The sequence below is a fragment of the Rhinoderma darwinii genome, chromosome 3 (assembly GCF_050947455.1).
Source record: "Rhinoderma darwinii isolate aRhiDar2 chromosome 3, aRhiDar2.hap1, whole genome shotgun sequence".
In the NCBI taxonomy this organism is placed as follows: Eukaryota; Metazoa; Chordata; class Amphibia; order Anura; family Rhinodermatidae; genus Rhinoderma; species Rhinoderma darwinii.
Window position 1 is genome coordinate 262,950,771 of NC_134689.1, and position 14,903 is coordinate 262,965,673.

Below are 14,903 nucleotides of genomic sequence, written 5' to 3' on the forward strand. Positions count from 1 at the left end.
CCTACCACAGGGATGAAAACCCGTGACAGGTGATTTCAACCAAGTGGATGAAGTATTGGAAGAGGTTGATGAATAGTGGCTGTGTACCAGAAGGTCACGTAGATTCTTCCCTCTACGGTAGGTGATAGCAGGGTTGGCAGGAATGACATCTTTTAAATCCAGCAGTGAGGATGGACCAGTGTCTTTTCAACACCCCAACCACCTGGGAGGAACACACATCAAAGGTGCCAATGCAACGGATGGCAGTAGACGATGTTGGCAATGCAGATTCGGTACCTCTGTCAGAGAGTAAGTCAGATCTATGAGACGCCCTAGCTCTAGCATAGCCATTTCTTGGGATACCCTCGTGCCTGAAATTTTTGATAGAGTCCGTCGCACTCTCTCTGAAAGGATAGCTCATCAGAGCAGTTACGCTTGGCACGCAGGTATTGACCAATAGGTATCCCTCTTTTAAGGGCAGGAGGGTGATGGCTATCCCAGTGCAGGAAACTATTAGTAGCTGTGGCTTTACGGAATATATCAGTTTGGACACCCCCACCAGGGTCCAAAGAGATCTTAAGGTCGAGAAAATCAATCACCCGATCATTTATATCGTAGGTGAATTTCATGCCGATAGAATTGTTGTTGAGCATAGACATGAAGTCAGTAAAGGTGTTGACATCCCCATCCCACAGGATGAGAATGTCGTCAATATATCTACCCCAGAAGGAGATATGTGACGTGAAAGAAAGAAGGTCGTCAGAAAAAACGATAGTGTCTTCCCACCAACCAAGAAATAGGTTGGCGTAAGTAGGTGCACAAACAGTGCCCATGGCTGTGCCTTTTATCTGATGATAATATTTGGCATCAAAAGTGAAAAAATTATGAGTGAGTAGAAAGCGTAATAGTGACAAAACAAAATTATTATGTCGCTGGAATTGGGTACCTTTTGTGCTCAAAAAATATTTAACTGCTGTGAGACCTCAATCATGTTGAATGTTGGTGTATAATGACTCCACGTCTATGCTCGCCAACATGGTAGTAGAAGTGACATTGATCTCTTGGATCCTGGTGACGGTGTCCTTGGTGTCCTTAAGGTGGGATGACAGGGCAGAGACAAAGGGGGACAAAATCTCATCTACATAAAGGCTTATCCCTTGTGTAAGGTTGTCATTACCCGACACTATGGGTCTGCCTGGGATAGGGCGTTTATTTTTATGAACCTTTGGAAGTGCATAAAAGGTTGCTAGAGTGGGAGTAGGATTATAAAGACGTTTGAATTCGTCCAAGGTAATAAGGTCACTACTTTTAGCATCAATAAGAAGATCATATAACTCCGACAGGTATCCGACAGTAGGGTTGCTTTTTAGAATAACATAAGTTGCAGGATCGTCCAATAACCTATGGACCATATCAACATAATCTACACGGTCCATGATTACAATATTGCCACCCTTATCGGAAGGTTTAAGTACCAAATCTGCATTGCCACATAGATCATCCAGCGCCAACCTCTCATCACTGTTAAGATTACCAAAGGATATAGATCTATCACCTCTCAACTTCTTAAGATCTTTACAGACCATTTTTACAAACACATCGATATGTCCGTACTGGGAAAAGGGGGGAGTGAGCTTGGACCTAGGGCGCAACGAGGAAAAGGGACCCACCGCTTCAGTGGCTCCAAATTGGTTCTCATGAAGGAGGCTGTCTGCCTGCAGGCATTCCTTCTATTGACTTTCAGAGCAAGGGCACCCAAATCTATAATGTCCACGTAGCGGTCGCGGACTGTCAGGAATACTCACCCCCACGGCCGCACCCATGGATCTGTGAGCGCTGACCTTCATCTCCTCCCCAGGAGACGCCAGCACTCACTTCCGCTCCGTTCTGCTGTGTCCCGTAGGGTGCGCACGCATGCTCGTTCCCGGCCTTAAAGGGCCAGTGTGCACAAATGAAAATAATCACCCTGGACTATAAAAAGGGCTTTGCCCTTTCACTCATTGCCTGAGCGTTGTGTTTACCCATGTTAGTCTTCCAAATGGTCCCTTAGTGTTTTCCAGTTCCCAGTGTTCCCGTACCTGCGACCTGTATCCCGTGCTACCGTTGTTCCTGTGCCTTAGAAAGTTGGAGTTGTGTTGTTGGTCACGCCTGCTGTGTTACACCACACCTGGTGTCTGCTGCAAAGGTCCCATCTGAGCCTAGCCATTACTACTGTCTGAACTGCCACAGGTATCCTTGTGCTTGGACTATATAGACATTGACTTAGTACACTGTTTGGCCAGGTGCTTACCCGCTACGGCGGTACGGCCCAGTGGATCCGCAGACCCACAGATCGTGACAGTCCAAATGATCTAATGGGGTTGTCCTATCAGAATGAGTCAGGATTTGTGACAACTTCTTTTATTAATTTATGTAGCTGACAATTCCAATTATAAATATGTAAATAGTTGCTTTCTTATTTACCTTTTCTGTTTCACAAATTGAATTCTGCTGGTCTGTTTGGAATTCATGCATATCTTGCAACCTCTTTATCTCTTTATCCCTATTTTCTATTTGTACTTGTAATAGAGATGCCTTCCGTTGTATTGTCGATCTCTCTGCTACAATATGTTGTGTTTGTCTCCCCATATTTTCCTGAAAAAGAAAGAGTAAATCATGTATGTATATTTTTTTTATATTAACCCCTTCTCATGGCAGCCAGTTTTGGCCTTTTTCATCCCATCCCCGTCTTCCGAAAGCCATTACTTTTTTATTTTTCCATCGAATGTAACCGTATGAGGGCTTTGTTTTTTGCGGGACACGTTATATTTTTAATATTAACATTTTAGGGTATGCATAATGTATTAAAAACAAAAAGGAATTTGTTTTTTCTGGGGAGGAATGGAAAAAAAACACAGTGCGACATAAATTACATAATAACTTTATTCTGCCAGTCATTACAAATGGGCAATACCAAATTTATATTGTATGTTTTACTAATTAAAAATAATACTTTTATTTTTCCATCAATTGAGCTGTTTGAGGGCTTGTTGTTTGCTCGACAACTTGTAGTTTTAGTTTGTACCATTTTTGGGTGCATCTGACTTTTCAATCAAACAGCATTTCTGGCATTGTTTTCTTCTTTATTACTGTGTTCACTGTGCAGGATAAATAAAATGTTAATTTTATTGTATGGGCCGTTATGGATGCAACATTACTAATTATGTATAGTTTTTATTAGAGAAAAAAAAGCTTTTTTTTTTCCAACATCTATAGTGAACTTTGGTGTTTTTTTAAGCCTAACTAGGGGATTTGCCCATGCAATCATTTGATCTCTTACATAATGCACTCGAATACTTCTCTATTGCAGGGTTTTATGCCTGTCAGTGAAAAACTGACAGGCAGCCTGTCATCCCCAACCTCTGGCAGTGTTTAATTGCGGGTCTAATTACGAAGCCAGGTGCGAAACGCGCGTTGGGGTGTTCTGACAGTGTTGTGGCAGTGGAATGGCTCATGGTGGGTTCTTGTTATGCGTATTTTGAGGTCTCAATGATTTTTCCATGATTGTTACCATACATTTTTTGCGGTCATATTCCAGGCATTTGCTGTGGTAGATTGGTATAAGTACATTTATACTCATGGTATATATTCTATATTCTATGACATAGTATGCATAGTACCACCACTGTTTGCCCTGCCTTATATTCAACACTGTCTATTTCTTTGTACATCGTTTTTATGGGTGTATATTTTTAGAGTATCTAGATCAACTGTGTTGTTTGTCTTCAATAAAGTCATTTTGTAATTTTCTAAGATACGTTTGATTTGGTCTTATTGTAGCATGTAGGGATAACTTTTTGGTGTTTCTATGCATGGGGTCCCATATGTGCAACTATACTTATTGATATATGACCTTTAATATATAGGTATTCTTTTTTTGGCTTAATAAATGTCAGAGTAGCCTGGGTTTGGGAGAGTTAAAGGTACTCTAAGAAACCAGCTTGGCATCCAAAATCAGGATATTGATGCATCGAGAGAGGACACACACAGACAAGTGCTTCAGTATCTCATGTTATCTCTGAAGAACCACTCCCGGTTCGGTTTATTTATACAGGACAAGATGCCAAAGAGAGATAACATACAAAAGCCAGCATTTAAGGCCCCATGCACATCACCGTGTTCGGTCCGTGATATACGGTCCGCATCTCGGCCACATGTCCCAGACTGAACACAATGCAGGAGCCGGGCTCCTAGCATCATACTTATCTATGACGCTAGGTGTCACTGCCTGTCCACGGAACTACTGTCCCGTACTGAAAACATGATTACAGTATGAGACAGTTGTCCCGCAGTGCGGCAGTGACACCTAGCGTCATAGATAAGTATGATGCTAGGAGCCAGGCTCCCTGCACTGTGTTCAGTCCGGTACATGCGGCCGACATGCGGACCGTATATCACACGGTCGTGTGCATGTGGCCTAAGGGGTTAAATGGCCGGGATCTGACATCTCTAATCCAGACTGTAAAAGCAGGGTGTCTGCTATATAAAACAGTCCGCACCTGCAGGTGATGGCACATGAGAGCTGAGATATCGACAGTCCATAAGGGTAAGGCCACACGGAGCGGCCCTGACACGTTCGCAACACGGCCAACAACCACGCTGTCAAATATCCTGTTAGTGGCTGCATGCTAATGCAGGTAAACTATCCCTTTATCTGCAAAATTGTGCGGCCATTAATTAATACACCCTTTATGGCTGCACTATTTTGCATGTTAGATCAAGTTACCCCCTATCTGTAGGGTAAATGGTAACTTGGTGATCGGTGGGTGTACGACAGCTCAGACCCCCAACGTTTACGAGAACAGGGAGCACGAAGTTGCCCGAACCCCACGTTTGAACTGAGCGGCAGGTCGCTCATGTGCACCGTCGCTCCATTCTTTTTCTATGGCATCGCCGGAAAAAGCCGAACACTGCACTCAGCTATCTCCGACGCGCCTATAGAGAATGAATTGAGTGGCAGTGCGCATTAGCGACCTGCCGTTTGGTTCAAACTTGGGGTTCAGGCAACTTCGGGCTACCCGTTCTTGTAAAGGCTGAGGGTCCGAGCTGTCGGTCACACAGACCAATCAGCAAGTTACACCTCACCCTATGGATAGGGGGTAACTTGTTGTAATACCCCTTAACAAGGTATTTGACAGCCACGCCTAACATAGCGCCAGCACGCTTGTTGGTCGTGTCGCGACCGTGTCAGGGCCGCTCCGTGTGCCCTTACCCTTAGAGTACACTGAGACACTCGACAGACTCATATACATGTGACTGTTACTACTCTTTTTTCTAACTGCAGCTAAACAGGATTTTTCTGCAGTTTTGCAATCTTCAGGCTACTGTCACATGCCAAAACATCACTTCCTATGAAAAAAAAAAAAAAACTCTTCTGGTGAATAAAATTGTTTATAGCTCAAAACCCAAGTCGCTTGTGTAGACTTGTGCTGTTTTTGTTGCAATTTCTTACCAAGATTTTTTTTATGCATTTTTCTTTTAAGTTACAGTAAAATATATTACTGTAAGTTAAAAGAAAAAAAACACAAAATTCACAACACAAATGACATGTAAATACAAACTTTGCAACATGTGTTCTTCACTCAATTGCGGTAAAATGACGGTATTACCGCGACTGGGGTGTAACCTCAATGTGTGATATTTGCGGTAATTCCAAACATGGTATTAAAAAGGTACAAACGACTTGCACAATTGTTGTGAGACTTTTTGTTCTATAGGGAAACATTGGGGCCACATCAGAGTCACATGAAGGCGTTTCCACCATTTGTCAATACTAACAGAAAAACGAGCCAGGTAAAATGTTCAAAAACGGTCTTTGTTGCTCATAGAAACAAATTAGCGCTACTTAAATTGTTCAGAGCAATTCAATAAATGAAAACTGAGCTTTAATTGGTTGCTATGGGCAACAAGGCCAGTTTTGTCTTTTGGACAGTTTTCAGCTTGTCATTTAAAGAAACCCCCAATGTTGGTCAGTCTGCAGAATGTTCTGCATGTTATTAAAACAAACAGTCTTGAGTAATCACAGAGTAAATTCCTGCTGATCTGTTGCATTTTCAACTGGTAAACGGCTGGTTACTGGGCTTATCCAAAGGGGCTTGGCTTATGTATCCTTATGTCGTGCTGCAGACAGGGATAAGGGGGAGGCTCCTGCAGCGGCAGTTGTCTTACCACCAGACATAGCATTGTGAGAAGCTGGAGGGGGGAATTTCTGATCTACTGGGACACATTGAGAAGATTTCTTTATAAATGTCTCTGTATTTATTGCAACATGAGACAAAATAGGATAGAAGGAAGGCAGAAGATTAAGGGTCAGTTCACACAACAGATTTTGCCCCAGCAAAATCCATCGCAGAATTATCCCTGCCGTCGGAAGGAACATTCCTCCTCCCAGTCACTTCAATAGGAGGTTCAGTTGGAATGCGCCCGAAAATTGGGCAGAACGCTTCTTTGTCCGCTAACTGAAAATAAACAGCTAGCGGGAAAAAGAAGAGCCAGACTCCGATTGAAGTGAATGGGAGATGGGATTTTGCATTGTAATCCGCGGCGGGTTCCACCACAAAAGTTCCACCGTATGAACAGGGCCTAATGGAGGAATTACTGGAATGTGTTTTTTTTTTACCTGTTTCTTATTTTTCTGTGTTTAGTGTTCTTTTCATAAAGGGTTCGGTTCTAAAGAGCAGAAACCTCACAAGACAATGAGACATATTAATTTGTACTAAATACATCAGAAGAAGTTTACTCCCCTATTAGCACTCACATGTGTTGGTAAAAGTTTGACCAGAGTTAGTGATAAGAAAGAGCATAAGTAACACCTTTTTATAAGTGATCACACGAGTGGGATAGTAAAGATATGTACGGGCACAACTCAAGTTGAATTAAAGGAGTTTTCCACTTTCTGACAACTGATGATCTATCCACCAGATAGGTCATCAGTATATGATTGGTGCGTGTCCAACACATCGATCTGCCACTCTGGCTGCCTACATGAATCAGATGGTTGGAACGGGATGCAGTAGTTGGTGCCGGAAGCAGATGGCTCCGACCACTGTATAGCGGCCGTTCGGCAGCTCTGCTCCTATTCACATAAATATGAGCAGAGCTGCAGTACTGCAGCTTGGCCACTATTCTTTGACCAGAGCTACCTGCTTTCGTCAATATCGGATTGGTGTGGGGTCCGGGCTCAGACACGCACCGATCATATACTAATGACCTATCCGGTGGATAGGTCATCAGTTGTCAGAACATGGAAAACCCCTTTAACAAAATGATTAAAGTAATAAAATTTAGATAACAAAAAAACAATTCTCTGCGTAGCTTTGAACCGGGGAACGTTTACATGTAAGGCAAACGTACTAATCACTACACTACAAAGACTGTGAGAATAAAGCAAAGCAAAAAAAATTCCCTGTCTCAACAGCAAAAGTGGCACTGCAATTTGAACAAACTTTTCATAACTCAACAGTATAAACAAATAAAAGAAACTTTGTAATATAAATTGTCAAAGAAAAATGCTTCTATCGCCACTTATGAGATCCCCCTACTCCTTCCGAGCTGTTCTTTCAATCTGAATTTACTGCTTTCTCTGTCTCCTCCATAGAAGTCTATGAATAGGGGAGAGGGACGAGAGAGCAGAAGCAGAGAGAGACACAGATACTGCGGCAGCTTCTAGTAAGGGTATGTGCACACACACTAATTACGTCCGTAATTGACGGACGTATTTCGTCCGCAAGTCCCGGACCGAACACAGTGCAGGGAGCTGGGCTCCTAGCATCATACTTATGTACGATGCTAGGAGTCCCTGCCTCTCCGTGGAACTACTGTCCCGTACTGAAAACATGATTACAGTACGGGACAGTTGTCCTGCAGCGAGGCAGGGACTCCTAGCATCGTACATAAGTATGATGCTAGGAGCCCAGCTCCCTGCACTGTGTTCGGTCCGGGACTTGCGGCCGAAATACGTCCGTCAATTACGGACGTAATTAGTGTGTGTGCACATACCCTAAGTGTCATATCTCATTCCACTGCTGGATTCACAGCTCATCACTGCTCATTACTGCTGTGTAACCACACCATGCTGTATATATACACTACCGTTCAAAAGTTTAGGGTCACTTAGAAATTTCCTTATTTTTGAAAGAAAAGCACAGTTTTTTTCAATGAAGATAACATTACATTAATCAGAAATACACTCTATACATTGTTAATGTGCTAAATGACTATTCTAACTGCAAACGTCTGGTTTTTAATGTAATATCTACATAGGTGTATAGAGGCCCATTTCCAGCAACCATCACTCCAGTGTTCTAATGATACATTGTGTTTGCTAACTGTGTTAGAAGGCTAATGGATGATTAGAAAACACTTGAAAACCCTTGTGCAATTATGTTAGCACCGCTGTAAACAGTTTTGCTGTTTAGAGGAGCTATCAAAACTGACCTTCCTTTGAGCTAGTTGAGAATCTGGGGCATTACATTTGTGGGTTCGATTAAACTCTCAAAATGGCTAGAAAAAGAGAGCGTTCATGTGAAACTCGACAGTCTATTCTTGTTCTTAGAAATGAAGGCTATTCCATGCGAGAATTGCCAAGAAACGGAAGATTTCCTACAACGGTGTGTACTACTCCCTTCAGAGGACAGCACACACAGGCTCTTACCAGAGTAGAAAGAGAAGTGGGAGGCCCCGCTGCACAACTGAGCAACAAGACAAGTACATTAGAGTCTCTAGTTTGAGAAATAGACGCCTCACAGGTCCTCAACTGGCAGCTTCATTAAATAGTACCCGCAAAACACCAGTGTCAATGTCTACAGTGAAGAGGCGACTCCGGGATGCTGGCCTTCAGGGCAGAGTGGCAAAGAAAAAGCCATATCCGAGACTGGCTAATAAAAGAAAAAGATTAATATGGGCAAAAGCACACAGACATTGGACAGAGGAAGATTGGAAAAAAGTGTTATGGACAGACAAATCGAAGTTTGAGGTGTTTGGATCACACAGAAGAACATTTGAGAGACGCAGAACAACTGAAAAGATGCTGGAAGAGTGCCTGACGCCATCTGTCAAGCATGGTGGAGGTAATGTGATGGTCTGGGGTTGCTTTGGTGCTGGTAAAGTGTCAGATTTGTACAAGGCAAAAGGGATTTTGAATAAGGAAGGCTATAGCTCAATTTTGCAACGCCATGCCATACCCTGTGGACAGCGCTTGATTGGAGCCAATTTCATCCTACAACAGGACAATGACTCAAAGCACACCTCCAAATTATGCAAGAACTATTTAGGGAAGAAGCAGGCAGCTGGTATTCTATCTGTAATGGAGTGGCCAGCGCAGTCACCAGATCTCAACCCCATAGAGCTCTTGTGGGAGCAGCTTGACCGTATGGTACGCAAGAAGTGCCCATCAAGCCAATCCAACTTGTGGGAGGGGCTTCTGGAAGCATGGGGTGAAATTTCTCCCGATTACCTCAGCAAATTAACAGCTAGAATGCCAAAGGTCTGCAATGCTGTAATTGCTGCAAATGGAGCATTCTTTGACGAAAGCAAAGTTTGAAGGAGAAAATTATTATTTCAAATAAAAATCATTATTTCTAACCATGTCAATGTCTTGACTATATTTTCTAGTCATTTTGCAACTCATTTGATAAATATAAGTGTGAGTTTTCATGGAAAACACAAAATTGTCTGGGTGACCCCAAACTTTTGAACGGTAGTGTATATATATATATATATATATATATATATATATATATATTTATTATGTGACAGATATAAAAAAATGGCGACAGCACCCTGCAACACTAATGCCACCTAAACCACTAAATATAAATAGATATGCACTAAAGCTAAATCTACCTACAAATAGGGAGGTTCTTAGTGCACATTTTGATCAAAAAGTGTTAGCCCACCTGCCACGACAAGGCGACCTCTGTAAGGTGGGAACCTACGCTGCACATACACCCAGAACTGGGACTAAGCCTACATATATACCTGGGGATGGTAGGATCCAGCATTGAACTGATTAAAATCACCCAGGGCAGAGTGGGAGGAGTGCAAGAACAACAAGTGGAGGCAGTCACTAACCCCACATATATGGATACCATAAACACAACAAAAATTGAACAGCACATTCCAACTAAATGATACAAAATACGCAGGTGCAAGAACACCTATGACTGCAGATATACAGCAGATATAAAAAAATGGCGACAGCACCCTGCAACACTAATGCCACCTAAACCACTAAATAGGTGGCATTAGTGTTGCAGGGTGCTGTCGCCATTTAGTTGGAATGTGCTGTTCAATTTTTGTTGTGTTTATGGTATTTATTATGTGAGATAGACCGAGATAGGAGAGCAGGATTCTCCTCTATGTTTGCAGTGTATAGGAAACATAATAACGGCTGGACTCCACCCACTAGCTCAGAGAAAACTAAGATAGTACCTGCAGATGAGAAAACTGCTAAATAATGCAAAATACGAGTCGCATAATGGCTAGAGATGTTATTCCTCATGTACACACAAATGACAGTTTATTCTCAAAAGTCATCTGAAAATTTAGATGCGCTTTACATTAAATACCTATACCAACAATCACAGATGCTAGTCTTAGCCCTTATGCACACGACAGGGTTTCCCGGATGTGTGACGGCCGTTCAAAAAACGTTCGTCACACGGCTGCAGTAGGAACAATAGACCCCTAATGGGGCTATTCACACGACCGATTTTTTGACGGCCCGGGAAAACCGGCCGTAAAAAAAGGGGACATACCCTATTTTCAGCCGTTCTCTCGGCCACCCGGCTCCCATAGAAGTCTATGGGACTGGGTAATACACGCCCATCACTTGAATGTGCTCCAAGTGACGGCCGTGTCTTCCGTCGCTCGCGCTCTCTCCTTCTCCTATTCACAGTGTGAAGTGCATGTGAGGAGGAGGAGGGTATTTTTTTGCTCCCTGTAAGAGCGGAATCCCCAATCCCTAGCCACAGCTTCGACAACGCTGTGGCCGGTGATTGGGGATTCCGCTCCAGCAGAAGTCCCAGACTTCACTGTGTCCATATATGGACACAGTGACGTCAGGGACTTCTGAAGCGGAATCCCCGGCGATGTGGCCAGGGATTCCGCTCCAGGAGAAGTCCCTGCCTTCACTGTCCATATATGGACACAGCGACGTCAGGGACTTCTTAAGCAGAATCCCCACCGCTGTGGCCGGGGATTCCGATCCAGGAGAAGTCCCTCACTTCACTGTCCATATATGGACAGTGAAGTGATGGACTTCTCCTGGAGCCGTCCCCTACAGGAAAGTAGGGGGGAGTGTACAAGGGGTCTGTGTAGCACTACCTACAGAGGTGCTGTGTGGCATTACCTACAGGGGGGCTTTGTGGCATTACCTACAGAGGGGCTGTGTGGCATTACCTACATTCAAGCTGTGTGGCACTACCTACAGGGGGTCTGTGTGGCAATGCTTACAGGGGGCTGTGTGGCTTTACCTACAGGAGGGCTGTGTGGCATTACCTACAGGCAAGCTGTGTGACATTGCTTACAGGGGGGTTTGTGTGGCACTACCTAAAGGGGGTCTGTGTGGCCGTTTTTCCCAGCCGTTTTGCATCTGTTCCAATTCCGTTCCGGGCCGTGTTGCCGTTTTTAACGGCCGATTTTGACCCGTTTTCCATCCGTTTCTTTCCCTTCAAGTTTTAAAATCGGATGAATTTCATTTGTAAATTTTTTGCCACACACTTCCCTCTGTAGATAATGCCACACACTGCTCTCTGTAGATACTGCCACAGCCCCCCTATAGGTAATGCCACACAGCCCACTGTAATGCCACACAGCCCCCTGTAATGCCACACAGCCCCCTGTAATGCTACACAGCCTGCTGTAGGTAATGCCACACAGCCCCCTGTAGGTAATGCCACACAGCCCCCGTAGGTAATGCCACACAGCCCCTTGTAGGTAGTTCTACACAGCACCCCCCCATAGATGGCACCCCCCACCTGTCTGTAGATAGCGCCACTGTTCCAGAAGAAGTGCCTAACGTCGCTGTGTCCATATATGGACACATTGAAGTCAGGAACTTCTCCTGGAGCGGAGACACCGGCCACAGGGTCGGGGATTCTGCTTCAGTAGTGCCTGATGTCACTGTGTCCATATATGGACACAGTGAAGTTCTGGACTTCTCCTGGAGCGGAAACACCGGCCACAGGATCAGGGATTCCGCTTCAGAAGTGCCTGACGTCACTGTGTCAGTGAAGTCAGGGACTTCTCCTGGAGCGGAAACACTGGCCACAGGGTCGGGGATTCCGCTTCAGAAGTGCCTGACGTCACTGTGTCCAGTGACGTCAGGCACTTCTGAAGCGGAATCCCCGACCCTGTGGCCAGTGTTTCCACTCAAGGAGAAGTCCCTGACTTCACTGTGTACATATATGGGCATAGTGACGTCAAGCACTTTTGAAGCAGAATCCCCGAACCCTGGCCACTGCGTTGCCGAAGCTGTGGCCGGAGATTCCGCTCCTACAGGAAGCAAACAAATATCCACCTCCTCCTCCTCACATGCACTTCACACTGTGAGGAGGAGAATGAGAGAGCACGAGCGACAGAAGACACAGCCGTCACTTGGGACACATTCCAGTGATGGCCGTGTATTACCCGGCCCCATAGACTTCTATGGGAGCCGGGCGGCCGGGAGAGCGGCCGAAAATAGGGCTTGTCAAAACATCGGTCATGTGAATAGCCCCATTTGGGGTCTATTGTTCCTACTACGGCCGTGTGACGGACGTTTTTTGAATGGCCGTCACATGGCCGGGAAACCCTGTCGTGTGGATAGGGCCTAAATCTAAAGTGCGCTGGAGTAAGGTGCGCCTAATTTGTTAAGAGGCGGCAGAAATGGAAATTTATTTCTGCTATAATTTAGACTAGTTCCTGTTTTAAATTATAGTGAATTTTTCGGACAGTGAGTGGCCTCGGCCAATAACGCTAGGCCCTGCCTACTTTTTTAAAAGTAGCGCAGGCGGTGTAAAATGGCATAAAGTTGCAAATATTACATGCGCCATAATTTGCTTCTTTTTAAGGACCCAATACTAGCGTAGAGCCATTGATAAATTCCCCCCTAAATGATAGCTGTTTTTTTTTATTTTCAGCTGGAGATTTTTTTTGTCTGCAGCTATCTTATAGACTGTGTCATGAACAAGCATGTAAACCCACTATGTTACCACTAGATTTGCCTTGAGGCGAGGCCTGGGTGCAGAGTTAAGAAAATAACCATTCATGGACCTCTGAAACCCTTCATGGAGAGTGGACTTTGCTAAAGAAATTTCTGGGCTGTCCGGCCACAGGTTTAGACATTGATAAATGTGTAAAAACAGGAACAAATTACATCTAAAATGAGTTAGAAATGTTATAGTATATTAACATTTGGCAAATTTGTAGCAGAAATTTCTGCAACTAAAAAATTTGTTCTACACTCAGTAAGTGCAAGACAGACAAAACAGACAGGGGTACACAGAAGCTAGGGAAATGGTGCAGCTGCCCACGGAACACCGTGAGCAACAAGAGAGGTGAACGAGCTGAGTCAAACCAGGAGAGAGCGAGGTACAAAACGCTGAACAGGAGAGTGGTCAGAAAGCCAAGGTCAATAACAAGCAGAGGATCAGTAGTACAAGCAGCAGCAGCAGCAAGCCAGGAAACAAGCATAGAAGAATCACAGGCAAAGGAGGAACAGGAAAGGCAGGTATAAATAGACAGTGGGTGGGAACTAGCTCCGTCTGGCCAGGCTGTGATAGGCTCTCCCACTCCTAAGCCTGCCATCCTGAGTGGTGGAAGATGGAGTCAGTCTCACAGACATACGAGCAGGTGCAGACTGATTGCCCACGGGCGTCGACACAGAACCTGTGTCTGGCAAATTCTTTACAGTACCCCCCCTTTTATGAGGGGCCACCGGACCCTTTCTAGGTGGACCTGGTTTATTGGGGAAACGAAGGTGGAACCTTCTGAGCAATACCCCAGCGTGAACATCCCGGGCGGGTACCCACGTCCTCTCCTCAGGCCCGTATCCTCTCCAATGGACCAGGTACTGGAGGGAGCCTTGGACCATCCTGCTGTCCACAATCTTGGCCACCTCGAATTCTACCCCCTCAGGGGTGAGAACAGGGACCGGAGGTTTCCTCGAGGGAGCCAAGGACGTGGAGCAGCGTTTAAGGAGGGAGGCTTGAAAGACGTTGTGCACTCGAAAAGATGGGGGCAACTCCAGTCGGAAGGAGACAGGGTTAAGGACTTCAATGACCTTGTATGGCCCTATAAACCGGGGAGCAAATTTCTTAGACGGGACTTTAAGGCGCAAATTTATAGAAGATAGCCACACCAGATCCCCGACCACAAACAAGGGGTAAGCAGAACGTCTTCTATCTGCCTGAGTCTTTTGTATGCTCTGGGACGCCTCTAGGTTCTTCTGAACCTGGGCCCAGACTGTGCACAGTTCCTGATGAACGACATCTACCTCGGGATTGTTGGAACTACCAGGTGAAGCGGAGGAGAACCGTGGATTAAACCCAAAATTACAGAAGTAGGGGGAGACCCCTGACGAGTTACTGACCCAGTTATTAAGGGAAAATTCGGCGAGGGGAATGAATGAGACCCAATCATGTTGACAGTCAGAGATAAAACACCTTAAATATTGTTCTAGAGACTGATTAGTCCTCTCCATTTGGCCATTAGTTTCGGGATGGAAAGCCGAGGAGAAGGACAGATCAATCTCCAACTTTTTACAGAAGGCTCTCCAAAACAATGAAACAAATTGTACCCCTCTGTCAGAAACAATATTGACAGGAACCCCATGGAGACGCAGGATGTGTTTGATAAACAAGGTAGCTAACGTCTTAGCATTGGGTAGTTTCTTGAGGGGCACA

General features: G+C 44.8%; 1 protein-coding gene across 2 annotated transcripts in view; it reads right to left on the reverse strand.

The window, feature by feature from the left end:
- The window catches only part of LOC142748064 (uncharacterized), a 56,210-nt gene that overhangs the window by 20,315 nt on the left and 20,992 nt on the right, over positions 1-14,903 (reverse strand). For both annotated transcript variants that reach the window (XM_075855188.1, XM_075855187.1), the window contains exon 5: positions 2,443-2,613. In XM_075855188.1, coding sequence (XP_075711303.1) covers positions 2,443-2,613 — 171 coding nt within the window. The remainder of the gene's footprint in view (positions 1-2,442; positions 2,614-14,903) is intronic.